This window comes from Aethalodelphis obliquidens, unplaced genomic scaffold (assembly GCF_003676395.1).
Source record: "Aethalodelphis obliquidens isolate GAN/ISIS:26980383/991018 unplaced genomic scaffold, ASM367639v1 scaffold51, whole genome shotgun sequence".
Taxonomy (NCBI): domain Eukaryota; kingdom Metazoa; phylum Chordata; class Mammalia; order Artiodactyla; family Delphinidae; genus Aethalodelphis; species Aethalodelphis obliquidens.
Window position 1 is genome coordinate 997027 of NW_020837995.1, and position 23293 is coordinate 1020319.

Here is a 23293-nt window from a genome sequence, read left to right on the forward strand (position 1 = left end):
TTTTTGCTGTACGCGGGCCTCTCACTGTTGTGGCCTCTCCTGTTGCGGAGCACAGGCTCCGGACGCGCAGGCCCCGTGGCCATGGCTCACGGGCCCAGCCGCTCCGTGGCATGTGGGATCTTCCCGGACCGGGGCACGAACCCGTGTCCCCTGCATCGGCAGGCGGACTCCCAACCACTGCGCCACCAGGGAAGCCCTCATTAGTTGTTTTTTTCAGGGGTTTTCTCTTGCTCTTTCAGTTGAGACAAATTCCTGTCTTCTCATTTTGCTTATCTTTCTCTGACTCTATGAAATTAGATGCAACAGTTAACTATGTTGGCCTTGAAGTGGGTCCTTATATAGGAGCAACACTCTACAGTCTGTTTGTGCCCAGTGGCTTTGGTGGGAGAGCTGGATTTGACGTCACATCTTTCCTCAGGGTGTGCTGGCAGCTCTCACCTTGGTAGGAGGTGGGGCTGGACATGGGAGGGCTAGGGCCTGAGCCAGGTGTGACGTGGTTCTTCCCCTCTGCTTTGTGGCTGTCACTGCCCTATTGGGGTGGAGTCAGGTCCCAAGTTTCTGGATTTGAAACCATGAGGGTCTGGTCCTAGCTGGCTCTGATCTCTTTAAGTGTATGCTTTTCCCCCTCCCAACACCAGCACCCTCAGCCTCAGGGAGGAGCAGTGTTAGAGCAAGAGAGGGCAGTGTGGGTATTTGGTAAGAGTGGGCCATGGGGTATGGCGGTCTAGCCACCATCAGAGATGTGGTCTGGCTCTGATGTGCTGCCTGTGGTCACCAGCAATTGTTGGCGCCTCCCTGTTCAGACTCTGCTTAGGGTTTGAACCACCACAGCATCTCATGGCCAAGATTTTTCCTTGGTTATGGAAGCCCTCATTCCAGTGTGGAGCTGCAATGCAAGGCAAATGATGCTGGAGTGTTTAGTTGGCTCAGGCTGGGGTACATGCCAGGGCAGTCGCCAGGGAACCAGTCAGCCAGCCACATGGTCTCAATCTGTCCTTTCCACCTGCTTTGTTTTATTTTATTTCTTTATTTATTTGCCACACTGCATGGCTTGTGGGATCTTAGTTCCCCAACCAGTGATTGAACCCAGACCCTCAGCAGTGAAAGCAAGGAGTCTTAACCACTGGGCCACCAGGGAATTCCCCCACCCTGCTTTGGAAGCAAGCAAGCTTTCCGCTAGTTCCCAGTTAGTTTTCAGTAAGAATTGTTCCACATACAGATGGATTTTCTATGTGTTTGTGGGGGGGAGGTGAGTTCCATGTCCTCCTACCCTGTCATCTCCATTCCTACTCTGCTAATTATTTGATCCTGTTTATATTCTATTTTATGTCTTCTGATTGTGAGCCAACAAGAGAATTTTGTGAACTCTGGCATAAAAAAGCAATAAATATTACTATGCATTTAGCCAACAATAATAATTATGAAGCACTTACTTTCTGCCAGACACTGTGCTAGGCCTAATGGAGATGATAATACTTGAATACATGCTTTGCTTTGCCTCTTTACACATTCCACCACCACCTCACACAGCCCCTAACCTAGTTCTCTCCCATAAATCACTGCTAATTCTTAGATAGTTCATCAAAATTTAAATGGTATTTCTTAGTGAAAAAGCAGAAGGCAGGAAACAGAACTTTTTGGCTGTCACCAGAAAACTGGAAAGCTCAGGATGAAGAAATGGTAGAAGGGAGTGGCTGTGGGGGCAGCTAACATTAGACAGAGGGGACATGGGAAAGAATGGGTGGGTATATGCCCCAAGCAAAGGAGTTACTGGACAACAGTCCCATGAACTATTTTGTGGTGCCAAATTCAAGACTGTTTACTTTATTCTGAACCAATCTCACTCTAGCAACTCAAATTCATACCATTATCTCCAGGAAGGATTAGCGCAAATATAATACCAAGGCTGGGGCTTCCCTGGTGGTGCAGTGGTTGAGAGTCCGCCTGCCGATGCAGGGGACTATGGGTTCGTGCCCCGGTCCGGGAGGATCCCACATGCCGCGGAGCGGCTGGGCCCGTAAGCCATGGCCGCTGAGCCTGTGCGTCCAGAGCCTGTGCTCCGCAACGGGAGAGGCCACAACAGTGAGAGGCCGGCGTACCGCAAAAAAAAAAATAATAATAATAATCACATTGTACACCTTAAATTTACATATATGTCAATAACATCTCAAAAAATCTGGAAAAATAAATTAAATTTTAAAATTAAAGAGCCATGGAATCTTCTCTAAAAACTTTAAGAAATAAATCTGACTAGGATATCCTTTTATTTCTCTGGGAATGCTGGCTGCTCTCTTAGGGATATAGGCAGGAATATAAGTGGGTAAATTATGGGGCAAGGAAGGAGGGAAGGGGGTCTAGATAGAAGTAAAGTGACTTCTGACTTTTGCCTGGTCCCCCTTCCAATAAAAGATTAATGGTACCCAATGACCCAACAGCCCATTGATCTGCCATTGTTCCCATTACCCTCAGGAAATGGTGACTGACAGGGATGCAGAAGAGAGAAGTAAAACAAGGTGAACTGAAGGCAGCTTCTTTCCACAAGCAACGAGGCTCTTATCTCCTTTTTGTCACTATTTCTGATTGTGTTACTGGCTGTGGATCTCAAAGCCTAGCCAGTTCCCTGATCTCACCATGGCCTGAGGACCAGGGTCTAACCAGTTTATGTGCTGTCTAGGACAGTTTGGAATTTGGGGATGAGGGGTATCACTTTGTCCTCTTACACACTGGAGCGAGGGAGAGAAAGAAACAGAAAGAAAAAAGAGACTAGGAGGAAAAAGAGGGCTGCGTCCGGGGTCATCCCAGATTTTCAGGTTCGCACTGCCCGTCCAGGCCTGGTTGAGCCCTGGTAAATGTATGACCAGCGTCTTGTACCTCACTCCTTGATGGAGTCCTCACACCAAAACAGGCAGCCCTGCCTAGCTCAGGCAGGACGCGGATGCCGAGAGCTGTTAGGCACAATACGGCCGCCAGAGGGCGCGAGCGCCTCAAGTCCACGCGCGATGGCGTCGACCCAACCAGGAAGGAAAGGTGGTCGGCCTCCGAGAGGTGGTGGGCCCCGCCTCGGCCGCGAGCTGCCGGCCTCCGCGCACTGCGTGCCCGCCCTTCCATTCTCATCCGCCCGAGGGCCCCACCCCGATTTGTGCTTGACAGGGTGACCTCGACGCCCGGGCAGAGTCTGAGGGCGTTCTCAGCTCCACTCGCTCCTCGCCGCCCCAAGCTCGCTCCGAGCCGGAGGCCTGCGGGGAGGCGCGGGCCGCGTTTTCCGAGAGGGACGCCCGGAGGGGCAGGCCCGGGGTCAGCCCGCAGGCAGGCGCCGCGCTCCAGCATCCGGCCGCCTCGTAACAATGGCCCGAGGGGCTGCGGACGCTGTGGCGAGCGCCGAGGAGCAGGGGCGCCGGGACGCTGGAAGCCCCGCCCCTCGGCCGGCTCCTTGACAACGCGGGCCCGACCGCGCAGCCTGCTCCCCGCCCCTCGGCGCCCCGCACCAGGCGGGGCCGGGGCTAGATCGCCGCCGCCGCCGCTGCTGCAGCTGCAGCTGCTGCTCTGCAAAGAGGGGCCCGGGGCAGGGCTGGGGTGCCCTCCCTCCCACGTTCTCCCGCCGCTATGAGCCAGGGAAGTCCGGGGGACTGGGCCCCCCTCTATCCCACCCCCGGACCCCCGGCGCCCCCCAACCCCTTCGTGCATGAGTTACACCTCTCCCGCCTCCAGAGGGTTAAGGTAAGGTATGGGCGGGGGGCGTCGGGAGGACTCGTGGGGATAGAAAAAGGAGGCCTTTTGGAGCCTTGATACAGATGGGGATCCGAAAAGGGGTCGGTGAGAGGCTAGCGGGGCGGGAGTCAGGGGGTGCGCACGTGGGGGCGGCAGGGGGTGGTCGAGGAGTCCTGGGGAGGACGCGGGCTTGGGCGACAGACAAGCTGAAGGTGTGTGAGAACTGACTAGGTGAGGATGGAGGATTGCAGGGGACCCACGGGTAGGGGAGGTGGAGGACGCTGGAGACTGCGGATTACATCCTGCGGAGGCCGATGGGCTAGGATGGAGGTAGAGGCCACGGATGGGGGGGGGGCGGGCAGGGGCGTGCTGAGTGCTTCTAGGAGGCTCTGACTTGGAAGAGGTTTCTGGGCCCAGAGCCTGAACCCCCGTGCTCTTCCAGCAACCCCTCCTTTCCACTACCCACCCCACCCCCCATGCACTGCAGCACCTCCCGCTGGGGTGGGGGGAGGGAGGTGGAGAGGGGGGTTGGCTACAGGAAGTGGAGGGCTGCGCCGGCCTGGGGAGGCTGGGGAGTGGTATGAGAAGGGAGTGTCCGAGGTTTCTGTTGCCTTCACCTCCCCTGAGGCCGGCTCCTGGGGCTCGGTTTGTTTACCTGCACTCTCCCCAGGGCAGCCCATGGAGTCACCCTGGCTCCTGGCAACCCCTACCCTGTGGAGTAGGGCCGATCTCTTTTCTCGCCTTTCCCCCAGTACTGGGGAAGTGCTCCTGGGCAGAACTAGAGAATGGCCTGGGTCTGAAAAGTAGACCTCTCTGTGTTTCCCAACCCTCTGCCTCCCAGACCCGAAGTGGACAGGACTATGCACCTGGTTTCTGTTAGACGTAGGAGCTATTTATGGAAGGTGGTGGTGGGAGGAGGAACCATCTCTAGCCTACCCTACATCAAGCACAGTGCTGGGCGCTTTCACACTAGTTATCCTTGAATCCTCTTAACAGTCTTTCAGTTTTGTTGGTGTGATGGGCACCAGCTGAAAGACGGGAAAGTGAGGCCCTTTATCCCATTCATCTTTTATCCTCTTTCCCTCATTGGTGTCTTCATCCCACCTTGGGTTCCAGTCCCATCTCCTGTTCCCACACAACTCGTCTCCTGGTATACAGGGGTGATGGTCCTCTGCTCCTGGGTCCATTCTTGTGGGAGAGGGGAAGCCTGGAGGGAGCATCTCAACCCTGAAGTGGCCTCCTCTCCCACCCTCTGCAGTTCTGCCTCCTGGGGGCACTGCTGGCCCCCATCCGAGTGCTTCTGGCCTTTATCGTCCTCTTTCTCCTCTGGCCCTTTGCCTGGCTGCAAGTAGCTGGTCTTACTGAGGAGCAGCTTCAGGAGCCGATTACAGGATGGAGAAAGTAAGTGAGGAACCAGCCCCCAGAGACCCAGCTTCTCATTCCTCTTCCTTGCTATCCATTCTGCTCCCTCTTGAAGGAGAGGTGGAGGGAGGGTTCTGAAGCTCTCCTGCCCAGCCTGGGTAGGTGAGATGAGTCAGCCAGGCCCAGTCCCTGGTACCCAGGACCTCAACTCTAAATTTTGCACCCTGATATGTCCCAAAGTAACCAGAGACTTTAGCCCCTTTGCCAGGTAATAGAGGGCAAAAGAAGGACACCTGCTTTCCTGGGTGTCTGAGCCTGGGGGGTGAGTGAAGGTCAGGATCACGGTCTCCGCTGATGCCCAGCCTTGCCTTGCAGGACCGTGTGCCACAACGGGGTGCTGGGCCTCAGCCGCCTGCTCTTTTTCCTGCTCGGTTTCCTCCGGATTCGAGTTCGGGGCCAGCGGGCCTCCCGCCTTCAAGCTCCCGTCCTGGTTGCTGCCCCTCACTCTACGTTCTTTGACCCCATTGTTCTGTTGCCCTGTGACCTGCCCAAGGTGGTGTCTCGAGCTGAGAACCTTTCTGTTCCTGTCATTGGAGGTGAGAGATTAAGAGGAGTGAAGAGGGGAGATGACCACTCTGGGTGAAAGAGACAGGAATCAGAGACTCTGGAGAGAACTGGCCCCAAGGGGGGAGGGAGAAGTTAGAGGGGATATTGCCTGATGCTGGCAAATGAAATGCAAATTAACACCATTTGTGAAAAGCAACCTCTTCGACTCTGAGCTCTGTGCTTAGAAGAGAGCAGGGAGCTCTGGTCGGTTCCCTAAAAGGGATAACACACCAGGAAAGGAGGGTCCCCAGGGCAAAGAGATAACCGGGAAGCATCTCCTACTGTTGAGGAAGGGAAGGAGGCAGGTGTTACTACCCCTGGGGAAGAACCAAGTGACTCCTTGTATCCTCTCCGGACCCCAGCCCTTCTTCGCTTCAACCAAGCCATCCTAGTGTCCAGGCATGACCCGGCTTCTCGGCGCAGGGTGGTGGAGGAGGTCCGAAGGCGGGCTACCTCAGGAGGCAAGTGGCCCCAGGTGGGTAAAAGGGTCTTTAAACCTCCTCGCCTTTTATGTCCTCCTGAAGAGGCTTCTTTTTCCTCACGTCCCCTTCCACCCACCGCATTCTGGTCTCTTGATTTTTTTTTTTTTTTTTTACCCAGGTACTATTCTTTCCTGAGGGCACCTGTTCCAACAAGAAGGCTTTGCTTAAATTCAAACCAGGTGAATAAAACAGCAGTGGATGGTAGGGCTGTAGGAAAAAGGAGCCCAGGATTTGGAGAGGGACTCTGGAATAACCCAAGAAGTGGAGGGGTGGGGGGGTGGGAGGAAGACGGGGAGCCTCCTAGCTGACACTGAAGAGTCTCCGTGAGTCAGAGAAAATTATAAATGAAATGGAGCAAGCCCAGATCTCATTGTAGAGCTGATCCAGATGCCTATACTTCATGCCCTCTAGCTACCTCCATTCTCTAACCTCTGCCTGGGGGGTGGGGGTGGAAACGGGATCTAGGAGCCTTCATCGCGGGGGTGCCTGTGCAGCCTGTCCTCATCCGCTACCCCAACAGTCTGGTGAGTCTTAGTTCGAGAGGGGGGAGGGGGAACACAAGTCCACCCTGAATGGGAATCAGTGAAAACCCCTAGTGCCACCATGGGATGTGCATGTGGGGTGGGTCAGGGTCAGGGTCAGGGCCTCTGCTCCAAAAGGATTGGCCAGTTCCGGGGAAGAAAAATAATGCCTTTCTCCCCTCACCTCTGCTTACCACATAGGATACCACCAGCTGGGCATGGAGGGGCCCTGGAGTGTGAGTAGTGGTGTTCTTGGGGTGAGGGTGGGAAGTGGGGTCCCACAGAATTCCTGGTGCATCTTCCGCCCTCCAGACAAGGTGAATAGCCCTTCTTCGTCCTGGGACTGAGAGAACTCTAGCGAAGGGGATGCCCCTGTCCCTCTGTTTTGTTCCCATCTCCTGCTATAATCTGGAAGTGCCTTTAAGCTGTCCCACCTAATCATTCCTGCTGTAATCATAGAGACTTCTGACTTACTTTCCTAGCTTTTCTCGCTCGGTGGTCCGCACCACCCGGCTTGCCTCTTTTCCTCTGCCGGTTACTGAAAACCCTCGCCTGCACGTCTTCCCCTGGCCTAGACCTGCAGCATTCTCTCTCTTATCCTGCCGCCTTTCTGGCCCCTCTGCCTCCTGGCTGTATACTCATCCAGCTGACTGTATGGCTAGTGGTTTATTCTTACACCGGTGGACAGCACTTTGCCACTCCATCCTTGGGGTGCGGGGAGCCCATGGTTAGAGATTGCTGAGCCTCTGAGGTCTCTTTTCTCTTAGACTCAAAGTCCTCTGGCTCACAGCCTCTCAGCCCTGCAGCATCGTGGATGTGGAGGTATGACCCCCGTGGGTTGGGTGGGAGAGTGGGCATCTGCTGAGCCCGGAAGCTTTGCGGAAAGAGGGTGGAAGTGGTCGCCCCTAGGTTTGAGGTCCTGATGAGAGGTCTGTGTGTGTGTGTTTCAGTTCCTCCCTGTGTACCGCCCCAGCCCGGAGGAAAGCAGGGACCCCACCCTCTATGCCAACAACGTCCAGAGGGTTATGGCACAGTAAGTGTCCCACAGGGTATTTCCTAGAACAGATATACAGGGCAGAGGGACCACAGGAGGGGAAGGAGGGCTGGGGTTTTGAGGCACACATGTGGGGAGGGGAATGGCTAGGGCAGGGGGAAGGGCTATTGGACAGCTGAGGTGGGGGAGGGGAGAGGGAAGGGGGCCTGATCTCTCCGTAGTCGGCAGGCCAGAATCAGTAATGAACCCACAGGCGAGTATTCTGCCTCATTTCCCCTGCTTTCCATCCCTCTTCATCCTGTAGGGCCCTGGGCATTCCAGCCACCGAGTGTGAGTTTGTAGGGAGCTTGCCGGTGATTGTGGTGGGCCGGCTGAAGGTGGCCTTGGAGCCGCAGCTCTGGGAACTGGGAAGGGTGCTTCGGAAGGCTGGGTAAGTGACCTTGAAGTTGAGGGTGTGGGCAAGAGAAAAAAAGAAGAAAAAAGAGAACGGGTAGGAGGAAGAAGAGTCTTGAAAAAGAAAAAAAGAAAAAGTGGGAAGACAGAGGAATTTTTTAAAAGATAATGGGGTAAAAGGAAGGAGGAAAAAAGAAAGATACGTAATAACCCCAGTGACAAAAGTAGGATTGGCTCTCCAGGGACTATGAGTCAGAGTACATCTTAGAAAAACACCACACGTACCCGCACTGAGGCCAGGATCCTGCTGGGTGATGCGTCCAGAAGGAAACTGAGTCAGCTCTGCACCTTCGACAATTCCCTTGTAGGCTATCCCCTGGCTGTGTGGACACTGAGGCAGAGCCAGGCCGGAGTCGAATGATCAGCCAGGAAGAGTTTGCCAGGCAGCTACAGCTCTCTGACCCCCAGATGGTGGCTGGTGCCTTTAGCTACTTCCAGCAGGTAAAGGGGCTGGGATGCTCGAGATTTAAGTACAGTATCCGAGGGGCCGTGTGGATGGCCAATATGGAGTCTGGGCTGGACGCTCTAACAGCTGTTGTTCGATGGACATCTTCTGAGGTCTGCTGGGAGAGTCATTTTTTATATAGAGAGTGTCCAGTGCATTGAACAGCAATGTTTTACTCATTGTGGAGAAGAACAATTGAGAAATGATGGTCAATGAGGTCCATAAATTTCTGAGGCATTTTGGAGATCAGCAGAGATGGGGATCATATGACCTTGTGGGGCACTGGGGGAGGGTTAGGTGGGAAGGTGACATACAGAGGAGACAACATTGGACAGGTTAGACAGTTAAGGGTTTGAGACCCAGAAGTATGTGTAATACTTGGGCAGATTTTTAAAACATATCCCAGAGCTTCTCTGGGGGATTCCTGAACCTTCTCAAGAATCTTGGTGAGCTGTATATTTCCTGGGATTTAACCAGGTTGTCTTGTCCAATTATAATAACCCCAGAAGGTTCATAATGTTTATGAACAACTCCCAGTGGTCCCAAGGACTTCTTTTTGACCTAAGATGCAGACCATGGTTCTCAACATCCTCTCAGATAACAGAGAGTGATCCAGGTGTGCTGAGTCCTTGGACTGGGGCAGACAGTCCCTGAAAGGAGCTTCCCATCATAGCCTGTAGAAGAACAGAACCAAAACCCAGGTGCCCCAGTCCCACATAGATCTGACACAGCAGGTATCCTCAGGGAGTTTTTTGGTAAGGAATTATGCCAGTGGCCCCCTGTTAGTTTGTTGGACCCGTTCTCCCACATAGGCCAAGTCAGAAGAGAACCAGTTTTTCCAGCTTGGGGTCCAGAATGCCCTGATAGTATATCAGAAACTTGATGGTAACTTCAGCATACCTGAGGGATTCCATCGTTCCTAGGAGATCCCTTTATAGGAGAGCTTTGTCACCAGGCAAACCCATGCCCCGAGAGGACTGTCCGAGATCCCGGAGAGTTTAGGGCTCACGGTTCTGAGGGAAGTGGACACAGGCAGGGGTCCCCCCCAGGCCTGACGAGAAGAGGGAGGAGCTGAGAGCCAGAGCAGGAAGGGGCACACGGGGTTGGTCCCTGCATCGCCCTGGTTTATCTTCCACCCTCCAGGATGCCAGGGGTTTGGTGGACTTCCGAGACGTGGCCCTTGCGTTGGCGGCTCTGGATGGGGGCAGGAGCCTGGAGGAGCTGACTCGCCTGGCCTTTGAGGTATCAGGACGTTGGGGTGGGAGGCACGTGGAGGCTGTGCTCACCCTGCCTGGAGGCCTGTGCAGTGTACAGTCTCAGGTGCCTCCGGACGGTAGGCGCTCGGTGTCCCAGGGCCACGCTGTCTGAACCGCAGAGCCCCAGCGTCTCTGCCGAGGCCTCGCTGGCAACAGGAAGAAGGCAGCAGCCGTGACGATTATATTTCGAAAGGGCCCGGGGTGGGAGGTGGGGGGCAGGAGGCCTGGGCTCCACACTCTTGGAAGAGGAGGAGCCTGTCAGACAGACATGCGGGGCGACGGCACGAGGAGAGAGCTTGACTTGCGTCCCTTTCCCTCCCAGCTCTTTGCCGAGGAGAAAGAGAAGCAAGCCGAGGAGAAAGAGAAGCAAGCCGAGGGGCCCGGCCGCCTGCTGTACAAAGACGGCTTCAGCACCATCCTGCACCTGCTGCTGGGCTCGCCCCACCCTGCTGCCAGGACCTTGCACGCCGAGCTGTGCCAGGCAGGAGCCCGCCAGGGCCTCTCCCTCTGTGAGTCATGGCCTCCCAGGCCCCTCGCGGGCACTCGGAGCGCCCCCGGCACTAGGCTGGGAGGGAACAGGACCGGCAGCCAGCCTGTGGGAACAGGACGTCCGAGGGGCAAGGCTGGGAGGAACCAGCTGGGGAGGCAGAGGATGTCAACTTGGATTTGAGACAGTGAGGCTGAGATGCGAGGAACAGGACATACCAGTTCTGAGAAGAGGGTTGGGGACCACTTCCTCTCCTCTTCAGATCTTTACTTTCCCGTCTCGCTCTTGCCATGCAGGTGAGTTCCAGGACTTCTCCGTTCACCACCCGCTCCACGGGAAGCTCTTCGGCACCTACCTGCGCCCCTCGCAGACACCAAACGCCTCCTCCCCAGACAGCGTCCCTGCTCTGGCCAACGGGGCCGTGCAGGCCCCCAAGCAGAAGGGCGACTGAGCACCTCGACCTCCCCAGCTCGCACCCGCCCACAGACTCAGGGCAGCGCCAGAGGCCAACCCTGGCCCTCAAGCCCGTCTCTGTCCTGCTTGACTTTTTGTTATCGTTGTTGGTTTTTTTAAGTTGGTTTTCATTTTTTGTTCGTTTGGTCTTATTTTGTAAGAAACTATTTTATATATAAATATATATCTATATCTATTTAAAAAAAACAACGAAGCTCAGTCACATTGGCGGTATCATTAGCTGGGAAGGAGAGGGACTCATGATTGCAGACCGCCCATGGGAAGATCCCAAAGGTTCTCAAGGTCAGTCCTCTTGGCCACAGCCAATGAGTCCTCGTCACTTCCAGACGGAGCATGCAGATCTCGTATCCTCCCTCCTGTTGTCATACCCTCTAACAGGCCTCCTCACAAACCTCTTTTCAGCTTATTCCCTCTTGTTCTGTCCTCATTAGAGGTTAAAAAATAGCTAATTACCATTTCATGTTTAATAATCCTACTGAGATTGGTTTCCACCCGCCATAGTAGGGACAGAGACCTGTGTTAGGAACTAACCGTCCTGCCTGCAGCCCAGGGGGTTTCTGCCGTAGGATGAATTGGGGACATATAAGTCCCTTCTGTCCAGCTGCTTTTCAAGGAAGAAGAAAAGGCCCCCCCCTAAAGAAGGTGCTGTGTCTAGGCACAATTATGGAAATTAGTTAGATTTAGAAAACAGATACCTATCCCAGAAATCTGACAGGTTAAAAAGAAGGGCTTTTCCATCTATGGACTTTTAAAGAGAAACAGATACTGGTAGGATATCCAGAGAAGCCCTCCGAACACCACATCCAGGCTTCTGATGAGGGAGGAATAAAGTAATCATGGGGGACCCTCAGCGCCAGGGCTTATCAGAGGGCCTAGATGAGGCTGGAAAGTCACCTGGACCCATCAAATCCGAGGCCGCCCTCACCTCCTTTCTTCTTTTCAGCATCTTACCACATCTAGAGCAAAGACATGATACAAAGGGGCACACTGAAAGCATTTTCCAACAACAAAATCTTTATTTTTTTTTTTTCCCCATACAACTTCCAAAGGTACTACCCCCAACCTCTCACCAAGGGGACCACCTCTAGCCTAGCCCTTTCCCACGCTTGCCACTTTTGCAGAACAAAACAACTTAGGGCTGAGAACAACAGTTGGTGTGTCCCCAGGGTGAGATCTACTCTGGGCCCCCCAGCTGCAGGGACTGGCAGGTGGGACAGGATGGTCCCGCTGCCCCCTACTGGGTACGACATCGTTTCTTCCTCCTGCCTGTGAGGAAACCATCACGCCTTCTTTTACGAGGCCGAACCACTCCCAGAGGCAGGGGTTTCTTCCCAGGTGCCCCAAGTTCAGCTCCCTGGAAGGGCCTCTTTTCAGCAGGGGCTGGGCCTCCAACTAGAGCTCGCTTCCCAGACTTGGCAACAGGATACGGAGGCTGGCTGAGGCCTCTTGCCTCAGCAACGAGGGAGTGGGATGCTCTCTGGGCCCCCCGACCCCCTGAGGAGAACAGGCCTGAGGCAGGGCGAAAACTGAGGGGAGGCCCCCTTGATGAGAGGCTAAGCTTAGAGGCCAAGAGGTGGGCAAAGTTGGAGAATTCCTCGTCCTCCTCGTCCCCCCACTCCTCGCCTTTGGCCCCATCTGCTGAGCTGCATGTTTCTTTGACAGGAGAGGCTTCTCTCGGAACTAATCTAGGGGAAGTGCTTCTAAGGCCCTGGTGGGGAGCCGTTGATTTGGGCGTCCCATGTGCGTAAGACTCTGGATCTCCTGGTAAGGGAGCAAGGTCTTTAGGCTCAGATAAATCAGTATCCTCCCTGCCTTCTCCTTGGGGGTCATAAGAATTAAAACTTAGTGGGCAGGTATCCTTACTGACCCCTAGCTGGAGGCCACCGGCATCCCTAACATCTAGTATGTTGACCTGATCTGTGGCTTCCACCAGGGGAGAAGTGGAATTGCCTCCGCTCCCTGCCTCTGGGCTGGCCTCAGGGAAGGAGGAGGTATCCCGGGTCCCCAGGATAAGGATGTTGCCTTGATTTGCAGGCAGGAGGGTTTCTTCAGAAGCCCCCAGTGTAGAGGCACCAATTCTGCTTTCTAGCAACGGGGGGCAACCTTCAACCCACAGATGCTTGGGATCCCATAGAGTCTCAGGGCTCTGCTCTCTATTTTCTTTAAGGCTTGAGGCCGGGCTGTTGGCCCTCAGAGGTCCTGACGAGCTGCAGTAGTTTCTCTTTTCTAGGGCAGCTGTGGCATCTGTGCCTGCACAGCTAACTATGCTGCTTCCCACATCCCCAGGTGCTGTGTTTTCTCCAGGACCCAGAGAAATGTTGCTTCTGGAGCCCAATGCCTGGCCGCCCTGCTGGTGCTCAGTGACACATTCCCAATCATGGAAGTTCTCTATGACCTCCTCGATCTGTAAGGGCATCTCCAAGCCTACGGCATCCATCTCACTGCTGAGCCAAACTCCCGGACTGAGGGAGGCCCCGTCCCCGCCCCTATCCCCACCTGCTCTAGGGGAAGGGTTCTGGTCGTAACTCTGAACCGTGGGAGGACCTCTGTCATCTCCCCACATGGCCCCTGAAGAGCCTTCCTGGGGCACTGCCAATGGCTCCGTCTCCTGGGTAGCCACTCCAAGACCCCCTATCTGTCGTTCAGTCTGCAGCCCCAGGGCCTGCTTTTCTGACCCCTGTCCTTGCAGAGGAGCCAGCTCTGCAAGTCCAGCATCCAAACTGAGAACTATCTCGAACTGGGGGCCTTCCTGCCAGCAAAGGGGCAGAGCCTCGGAAGTCCTGTCACCCACCAGGGAGCACCCGGGGGACTCGGCGCCTCCCAGGTGGCCATCCTGAAGTGGGGCTATCTGGTTTGTAACCTTCCCAGACCCTCTTCTCTCTATACGCAAGGGCCCTTGCGTTCCCTGTGGAGCTGCAAGTTCTAGCTGCAGGTCCCAGCCACTGGGGGATGGCAGAGTGTTCCCATCCCTGCACATCCCCCTCAGGCCATCTAAGTCCTGCTCCTGCCCAGCAGGCACTTCTCTTGCCCGCTTTCCCAGAGAAGCAGACTTTCCAGCCACCCAAAGCCCAGGTGAGGGCCGAGGCCGCCCAGCCCCATCTTCATCCTCATCAGAAACAGAAGGACGCGAGTCCAATAGAGCTCCACTGCAGCTTGGAGGTGCCTCTGCGTCCTCCTCCTCTTCCAAGGGCAGGAGTCGCTGCTGGACCAGCTAGAAGGAGAATGGACAGATATTGTTCTATATGTGGTTGTGAGAAGGGGTGGAGGGCTGGGTGTTGGGTAGATGATACTTGGGCAGGGCAGGGAACGCAAGCAAGTGGCTTAAGTAACGGCCTCAAAGCCAGATAACCACAGCTCTTCTTTTCCACCTTCTTGGGTCTTATTCCCATGCTTTGAGCCCTTATGCTTCCCGTTTCCACGGTCCCTTGCCTACTTGTTCTGCACCCAAAGCTGACTGCTGAAGCTGTTTGTCTCTAGGAGCCATACCATCCAAGACAGTGTAGGGTTAGGTAAAGCCACGGGAGCCTCTCATTCTGATAGTCTCTACCTCCCAGGTTTACCTGGACAAGACCGAGTCCTTCTTGTTCCAGCTCCTCAGTTAATGCCAAGGGATCCCTCTGTTGTTCTGGGGACAGCAGATCTGCCAAAAATTGAGGGTGAATGACGGCCTCCACCTGGGGAAATGGAAGGAAAAGTGATGGGAGTTCTTGACAGGAGATAACGGGAGCCAAGAGGCTCTAGAGAAGCAGCCATGCACCTCCCTACTCACCACCCTCTCCCTGGGCTTTTAGAAAACACCAGCTTCACGCATCCACGTGTGTGCACCCATGCACACATATTCCTCAGCACGGAAGACAGTCGAGTCGCCCACTGCCTCGGGCAGAACCCTAGATTTTTGATTCCCTGGAGTTCCCACCCCAGGATCTGCTAGAAACCAGACACCCAGGGCCAGCCCACCTTGGAGACAAAGGCCTCCTGAGAACACAGCTCATCGATGTAACTCAGGAGATCCGCATCTGGATACATCCCTTCCTCCTGCCGCTGCTGCTCCTCCTCTTCCTGTTTTCCATCCGACTCCTCGGTGGCCAGGTGGCTCGCCAGCAGCCCTTCCATGATGTCGGTGTACTCCTTCGCCGCCTCTGGTGGGATCTCCTTGGGTGCCTCAGGAGCCGGAGGCCTCTGGGTCTTGCGCTGCCGCCGGCGGGGCCCCCGCGCCTTGGAGGCCGCCTTCTTGGGAATGTACACTGAGGGGTGAAGCAGGAAGGAGAAATGGGAAGCGGCACCGAGGCCTCGGCTTCTGCCTCTCACCCGCATTTGTAACGGCAACCTGGGCACGTTGAGACGGTTCCAGACTGGAGCAGGCAGACCTGACACACGGTACCAGCCAGGGGAGGATATTTAGGAGCTGGAGGGTCTGAGAGAGAATCTGGATGAGGAATCTCAGAACCCCTGAAACTCCAAAGAGCCCCCTGATCCAGCCCCCATGTGCCTCAATTACAGTCTCTGAGAGAGAGTAGTTGGTTTACTTAGCCAAGATCAATACCTAGTTTGGGACAAAGGGAACCTGAGAACTCAGTCTCCTATGTATGTCCTGTTTGGAACATCAAATGCCCCTGCCTGGAGGGAAACTGGTAGAAGCACAGGCAATGCCTCCTCTGATCCGTGACTGGTTTCTGCACACCTCCCTTTGAGCTTCTGGCCCACGGTTTCTGTTGGAATTGGGCGGCCTTACCTGCCTGCTGGCAAACCTCGGGGGCTGGGGTCCCTGGAGGATGAAGCTTCAGAGGGGCTTCAGGAGGCACGCCCTGGGACCCATTCATTAGCTGTGTGTTCTGAACCTGCATCTCCTCCGCGGCCTCAAACTCCATGAACCTGCAGAGGGTGCCGAAGGCCCAGGCAGTGCTGAGAAGACCAAGATCCATTCGAAACCCAGACACAAGACCCCGGGGTATCTACTCACAGAGGGCCGAATAACAGTTCTGGGGAAAACTCACAAGGTCTCCACATAGCCCCCCTACCTACAATCATCACTTAGGAAGCTTGTTAAGAAAACAATCTAGAGCTTGTAAGCTTCACAGGACAGAGCCATGCATGGCTTTTTCATACGCTGTCTCACCCAGCATTGGTGAGGGTATACAGCAGCGATTAATACAGGTTTGTTGAATTCAGTCAGGCCTATGCCACAACCTGGCAAGATCCCACACGTGGGCCGCTCCTCAAGGCCTCCTCTGCCCCTGCCTACAACCATAAAGGATGCCTGAAATCCCAAAGCAGGGCCTGGGTTGCAATTTAAGGCAGGTTCCCAGCAAGAAGCAGCGCTGAGATCCAGGAGTCCTGAGGCTGGGACTGGGGTCCTGGAAGGGTAAATCTAGGAGGTATGGGTCCAGATTTGGGGGAGAAAGTGATAGTTAAGCTTGGAGGGAAGGGTTCATTTTCCTGAGTTACTTTTTTAACCGAGGAGATTATCATGGAGAAATGGGGGATATGAACCAGAAGACCACTCTGGGCATCCAGGACCTTGCCCTGACAAACCTCTTCAAGAACCAGCCCCTCCCTAAGATGACGGGCTAAACTCTTTCCAGAGGAGTGGTGGCCCCAAGGTCTGCATCAGTAGTCACTTGCTACCTGGTCAGCGAGACAGGAAAGAACCTGCCTAGTAGGGCTTACCTCCTCATTGCTAGGTTCCCTTCAGCATGGACTTTTGACACCAACCGGGCTCCAATCCCATCCTAAGAGCTTCAATATCAAGGCCCCTATACAACTCAAGGTCTGGAGAAGGGAGAGCTTCCAAGAGGAGATAGGATAGAAAAGCTCAAGAGTCAAGATGGTGGAAGAAGCAGTGAGGATCCAGGAGACCCTATGCTAGTCTACACCTCTCCTCCAGCATCCCTTATAGTAACCATCCACAGCCCAGACCCAAGCCTCTCTTACCTGCTCCCACCCCTCAGCCACGCAGCCCCCCTGGGGAGGATGAGGGTTGGTGGGACTCACTTTTCTGCCATCTCATAAAAGATCATCCGGTCAAAGTTGCTGGTACGTTCCCACTCCTGCACAGCCCTTGGCAGTCCCTCCTCCATGGTCATAGTGAGCTTCCGCCGGGCCGGGGAACGAAGCACTGGGCTAAAACCCCCATTGGGTCAGTCACAGTCTACAAGTGTACCCCCCCTCCCACCTGCCCTGACACCCACCTCAGTGCACACCCCCGGCCCCTCATCAGATCAAACATGCCCCACAGTCCCTGTCACATCCCACTGCTGATTAGATCCCAGACCCCCAACCTCACATCCATCCATTCACCACACTGGCCTTTCTTCCCACTGAAATTTACAAACCTCGCACAAAATCAGACTGTTTGTCTCTCCACCCTTTAAAATCAACTACCCTGAATTCTCACAGTGCTGTCCTCAACAAAACATGAGGAAGAAAGCGCTCATGTTACTCAATTAATGGGATTCATTGTAAAGTAGGCTGAACCCTGCCCAATGGCTCTTACATTTTTAAAAAGGCACTCCCTAACCCAAATGAATCTAATTAAAGGCTGTGTGGTGTTTTTATGTGTTGGTTTTTAAGTGTTTTTTTGCCTCTGGGATACCCGTCACAGGCAAATATCAATACTCTTTGAGCTCTTTATGATGCATTTTTGCCTTTCTGACTTCCCATGAGTCCTCAATCATTATTGTGTAGAATCACCTGGGGAAGCTTGTTATAACCATGGATGCCAGCGCCCCAGAATCCCAGTTCTGAGCGTCTTACCAGCCTCCCGGGTGACTGTGGCAGAGGGTCTGGACTGCACTTTGGGGGAGACCCTGCCCAGAGCCCCTGAACGTGGAGAACAGAAATAGGCCAGGAGTTAGCAATTCAGCCTGCCAGCCTCCAAGAGAGAACCCAGAGCCGTCTGCAGAAAGCGGGAAGTCGGTACGGTGATCTACACCAAGGACTTTGGGGGAGCCTTTCGATTTATTCACTCCAGAGTCAGGATGGAAGGGGGGATTCCTTTAGGGGTTCAGCCACTGGAGGAACAACAGGTACAGTTGGTTTTTTTTTTAAGTCCAGTAAGATGTGGCATGCGTTATATGGTGGTTTACACAAAATGCTGAGAGTACAGTGCAGTTGAGAGAGACGGAGGGTCTTGGTGGGAAGAAAATTCCCCAGATGGTCAATGACTTTGCTTCATAAACATAACAGCCTATGACCCTGGGCTCCCAGGCCAAGCATCCGCTCACACAGACATTTTGGCCCTTTGTGAGTTCTTCTCCTCTTCTAGATTGCCTTTTAATGATAACAATAGCAGCTACCACTTAATGAAGCACTCTCTGTGCCAGGCGCTCTGCTGAGCATTTCACATACATTAACTCATTTCATCTTTTCAGCAGCGCTCTGAGGTGGGTATAATCATCCCCTTTCTAGATGAGCAAACTGAGGGCAAAGAGAGTAAATGCCAGGGCCCAGGATGACAAATCTAGTGAGTGGTGGGGCCTTGGTCCTCGACCACTAAGCGAGCTCTACCGTCTCCCTATTTCAACTTGAATTCTCCTGAATAAAACAGGGGGCAGTGTGGGGGATTCTCTGGCGGTCCAGTGGTTAGGACTCGGTGCTTTCACTGCCATGGGCCCGGGTTCGATCCCTGGTTGAGAAAATAAGATCCCGCAAGCCGCGAAGCGTGGCCAAAACAACAAAAACAAAAAAACGTGGGGCGGTAGAGAGGGTGGCACACAAGCTCCTCAGCCAGGCCGCGCACCATCCTCCCCTCCCAGCGCTCCTCATCCTGGCCGGTTTGGACAGCTCAACTCCACGCCAAAAGGTAGTAAAATAGAACGGGAGGGCCCTGGCACTCGGTATCAGAGACCCGAGTTCCAATCACTGCTCTGAGCTGCAGTCTTCTCATCCGTAAATGAGGATGACCATAAAAATGCCTGCCTGAACTCACAGGGTTGTGAAGATCACTTGAGAGGAGACACCTGAAAGCTCGTTATCATCTGGCACGTGGGTAAAGAGGCTTGTTATGGTTGTGGCCCTCGTCGTTATTATTTTTATTATCATAGCATCTCCAGCACCCTCATCACCTGCCCTCAAGTATTCCTAACTAGCCTAACCTCTTTTGTCCATCCCCAAATCCTCCTTATTTAAAAGCTTCTAGAATAATGAATCTCAGGTCTCTCCACTTACATAAGAAAGCAGGAAAGGGCCTCTGCATCAGGACTTTGGGATAAGTGCCTCCTTGCCAATGCTCTGTAGCGCCGCCAGCATTGGAAATTCTCATAAACACCCTTGGAGGTATAAGAGAGGTCATCCAGTGAGGGCTTGGATTGGGCAGCCGCAGGACCTCCTTGCCCAGTTGCCCCATGCGGCCCTGGCGAAGCCTTTTCCGGGGGCACGATGGGGGCCAGTTGGGCAGCTGGTAATGGAGCCTGAGTAGGAAGGCCTGGGAGGCCCTCCTGGCTCACCCCAACTGCCTTCGGGGGCAGAAGGGTCTTCACATTAGAGGCTGTCAGGAATCCGGGGGCAGGACTCTCAGGGCCCCCGAAGGGAGCGCCTGAGGCAGTCCTGTCGAGGGCGGCCTGAGTAAGGATAAAGTTCTGAGTTTGGGAGGGCTCAGCTGGCCCTCCTTCTGTCTTGACTTTGACAGTGACCTTGCCAGCTCCAGCTCCACTGGGGCCAGGGCCCCCATCCCCTGTCACCAACAATGGGCTGGGGAAAGCAGAGAGCACCAGAGGGTTGCCTGCAGAGAGTGCTGAAGGCATGGGGTGCTGCAAGGGCGGCCCCCAGGGTGGTTGGTCTGATGGGCCAGGACCAGGCTGTGGGAAGGGAAGTGCAGTGAAAGGAGACAGGGCAGCGCCAGGTTTCAGGGTCATGTCGTGTCCTGGCAATGGCGACGCTGCAGAGACAAAGAAAACGAGGGGCTGGAGAAGGAGAAGAGGAGACCAGAAGCTAGGTCATCTGAGTTCCACTCTAGTCCCTGAAGAATCAGAGCCCTGATTCTCAACAGGTGAGGGAGGGGGGACATGTATAGTTTGCAAATGTCCCCCAAGTATTTCTGATGTCCCTTACTCCCTGCTGAGAATTAGTGCGCTAGGGAAGCAAGCTGCAAGGACCCTTAGGCCTACGAGTTCATACCTCATAACACATGTCACCCAGCATACGGGTACATTCCAAACACCCTCACACCACCTGGATTCTGCTCTCAGCTGCTCTGTGGTCCCTGCCACCAGACGCAGAAGCACTGTTCCCAGGAAGGGGGTGTGTGTGCATTAGATGTTTTGTTCCCAGGAATTTTGTTACATAACAGCCAGGAATGACTAGAGATAAGAGCCAGGAAATGGGTAAGGGGAAGGCGGTGTGGGGAGGAGGTTTCCAGAGCTTTAAGGAGATGCGGGACCTATTAAAACGTTATCTGTGATCCTTCTGCTTGGAACACCTAATATCAGAAATTTAGGGTCCACTTTTGAACAAGGCACTGACAATGAAGTCTGAAACACAGTTCAGGGGCTATGTGGACTCTAGTCAAAGACACCAGGGATAAATACATAAAATGTGTACTTAATTAATCAGGATGTGTATCTCCTAGGACTTTATTTTTTTATGTTTTTTTTATTTTTTAAGATGTTGGGGGTAGGAGTTTATTAATTAATTAATTTATTTATTTTTGCTGTGTTGGGTCTTCATTTCTGTGCCAGGGCTTTCTCTAGTTGTGGCAAGCGGGGGCCACTCTTCATCGCGGTGCGTGGGCCTCTCACTATCGCGGCCTCTCTTGTTGCGGAGCACAGGCTCCTGAAGCGCAGGCTCAGTAGTTGTGGCTCATGGGCCTAGCCGCTCCGCGGCATGTGAGATCCTCCCAGACCAGGGCTCGAACCCGTGTACCCTGCATTAGCAGGCAGATTCTCAACCACTGCGCCACCAGGGAAGCCCAGGACTTTTAATAATAGTAGCAGAAGATCATCTGCCTAATTTCATGCTACTCTCCTCCCCCTCTTATAAAGAATATTCCACTGGTAAACTAACAACATTCAGCTTCCGCTGCTTCCTGATCATGAAGGAGACATGGAATACGAGCAAACCCTTCACCTCAACCACAGAGCAGAGGGCCAGGAATACTCCCCGAAGTATGGAACACAGTGAAATGGGTCTGAAGGCCTGAGTTCCACAAAAGGTAGAAAGACACAGCATCTCAGGGAAGCCCCAGTTCTCATCCCTGCTGGAGTGACCCACTTCCCCTGGCCCTGGGAAAGCAAGGAAAACTGCTCCCTGAACTAGAAGAGAAGCCCTCGCTGGGGCTGCAAGGAGCCAAGAGGCTCTAAGCAGAGGCACTTACAGCACCTTCTGGTCTAGCTTCCGAGAGGACATTTCTCTACAGACTTGGCAACAGATGACCCCACTGAACAGTTTTCTAGCAAAGGCTTCCACTCGCCCCCACCCGATAAGAGCGAGAGCAGCCCCAGCTCAGTTCTCTCAGGGCAAAATTCTAGAGCAGCCTCCAATTGCCTAAAGAAGACACCAGAACTTGGGTCTTCCCTTTGAAACCCTCTGTGTCCCTCGTAACACACACCCCTGCCCGTGCCACACAAACACATGTTGAAGGAATCCCTCTTCCAGAGAAGTAAGTTGCTAACTACCATCCCTTCTCTCTACTCAGCACTTTCCTCGGAGGCACTTTGATCTGCCACCCAGGGGGCCCTCTTCCTTCCCCAACCCATAGTCTTAATGGCACGATCTCCTTCCCCAGCCTCCCCAAGTGTGATGCCTTTGACGGGGTCTAGTGTTCTCACATCCCTCGAGGTCAGCCCAGAGAGCTGGTCCCCACGTAAAGTGTCAAGTTTTGAATCTCCAAGGGGGGAGCAGGTGGCAGGGACCTTCCCCCCACCTGCAGACTCACCTCCATCGGAAGACATCCTCTCAGGTTTGGGCACTAACCGCGGCTGTCTGGAAGCCTCCAGAATGAGACAGGCAGGTACAGGACCCAGAGAGTAACCTGGCTCCAGTAGATACACAAGGATCCAAGGAAGGGAGGGTAAAGATCAGATCAAAACAGAACTAGAATCTAGGACTCAAGGCATTCTGCAGTGGGGGAGGGGAGGGGGAGTATAGGGTGAGGTTAGGGAGATATTCCATGAAGGGCTCTGGTATGTAGGCAGTAACCAGGAATTCCCTCCAAACCGGAGTATGGCAACCCAATTGTTGTGTATCTCTTTAGGACAACTTGCAAATTCTTTCTCAGATTCCCAACCGCATAGTTTTACATCCCTGTTCCCTATACAATTCTTTACCAATATATCTAGTTTTGTGCCTTTCAATTACACCCAGTTCTGGTACCTGACTTCCTATTAATAGCAGGTTGTGGCGAACTCTTGACAATTCAATGTTGGCTGTATTTTCTAAACCAAATTCAGAGTACCTAGTCTGTATATTTAAGGATCAAGGGAACAGAATGCTTGAAATTAGGGTTGTCTCAGAAGATCAAGGGTGTTGAATTACTGTATGCATATCATTTCCTTGGAAAGCTATCCTGCAGTTTCCAAATAAACCACTACCAGCAGCTCTGCAGTCCATAGAAGGCTTAGCCTTACCCTTGACTGAAAAGCCTCCCCCACTTTATCAAAAACTGCCATTCAGCCTAAAATTTCAAGACCAAAATGTCCTTCTTTTCATCTGTTAAATTATTTTTGTTGTTTTAAATTTTTGTTAAATATTTTTTTTCTTTCTTTCTTTTTTTTTTTTTTTGCGTTACTTGGGCCTCTCACTGTTGTGGCTTCTCCCGTTGCGGAGCACAGGCTCCGGACGCGCAGGCTCAGCGGCCATGGCTCACGTGCCCAGCCGCTCCGCGGCATGTGGGATCTTCCCAGACCGGGGCACGAACCCGTGTCCCCTGCATTGGCAGGCGGACTCTCAACCACTGCGCCACCAGGGAAGCCCAATAATTTTAATTTTTTAAACGGGTACTAATACATCAGCACGGTTAAAAAGTCAAACTATGCAAAATGGCATACACAGCAAGTCTCCCTCCACTCCTTTCCTCTGGAACCGAGTTCTTTATCCCAGAGGAAACCAAATTTCTTCTGAATCCTTGCAGACGTATTTTATGCAACTACAAGTAAACAGAAGCTATACTCTTAAAAAAAAAAAACAGCTTTCCGGTTTTTCTGTTAATAAAATTAATATATGTTACAATGTTTTTGCCGTTATAAATAGTACGGCAATGATCACCTTTCTAATGATATCTGGGTTCCAATTTTCATTTCTTTAAACTAGAGTCCTATAAGGAGAAATTGTACGTTCTTTTAAAAATTCGCAATACCTCTAGGAGGTGCATCTTATTATGCTATTATTAGCTACTCACCACTATAAGAAAGAACGTTGAATTTGTGGTAGAGACCTGAGTTTGAATCCTGGGTCGACCACTAAAACATACTTCACGAGTTTCATAAAATAACTTCACGCTTTCTTCGTACAGAATATTGAATACCCATCATGCACTCTTTGCCGCCAATACTTTGAAATAGGGCGAGGGAAC

At 53.3% G+C, this 23293-nt stretch overlaps 2 protein-coding genes across 2 annotated transcripts; one reads left to right on the forward strand and one right to left on the reverse strand.

Moving 5' to 3' along the window:
- The first annotated feature begins 3074 nt into the window (after window positions 1-3074).
- LPCAT4 (lysophosphatidylcholine acyltransferase 4) lies at window positions 3075-10974 on the forward strand. Its single transcript, XM_027083772.1, has 14 exons — window positions 3075-3717; window positions 4967-5109; window positions 5446-5666; window positions 6039-6151; window positions 6277-6337; window positions 6624-6682; window positions 6881-6915; window positions 7447-7501; window positions 7630-7712; window positions 7978-8103; window positions 8435-8567; window positions 9715-9813; window positions 10150-10336; window positions 10611-10974. Exons 1-14 carry the CDS (start codon window positions 3604-3606, stop codon window positions 10763-10765), a joined length of 1584 nt encoding a protein of 527 aa, XP_026939573.1. The 5' UTR covers window positions 3075-3603; the 3' UTR covers window positions 10766-10974.
- A 614-nt stretch (window positions 10975-11588) lies between these two features.
- NUTM1 (NUT midline carcinoma family member 1) lies at window positions 11589-21689 on the reverse strand. Its single transcript, XM_027084242.1, has 7 exons — window positions 21659-21689; window positions 18955-19663; window positions 16780-16908; window positions 15521-15660; window positions 14746-15032; window positions 14349-14462; window positions 11589-13999 (listed from the first exon to the last, which is right to left on the reverse strand). Exons 1-7 carry the CDS (start codon window positions 21672-21674, stop codon window positions 12023-12025), a joined length of 3372 nt encoding a protein of 1123 aa, XP_026940043.1. The 5' UTR covers window positions 21675-21689; the 3' UTR covers window positions 11589-12022.
- Between the last annotated feature and the right edge of the window lie 1604 nt (window positions 21690-23293).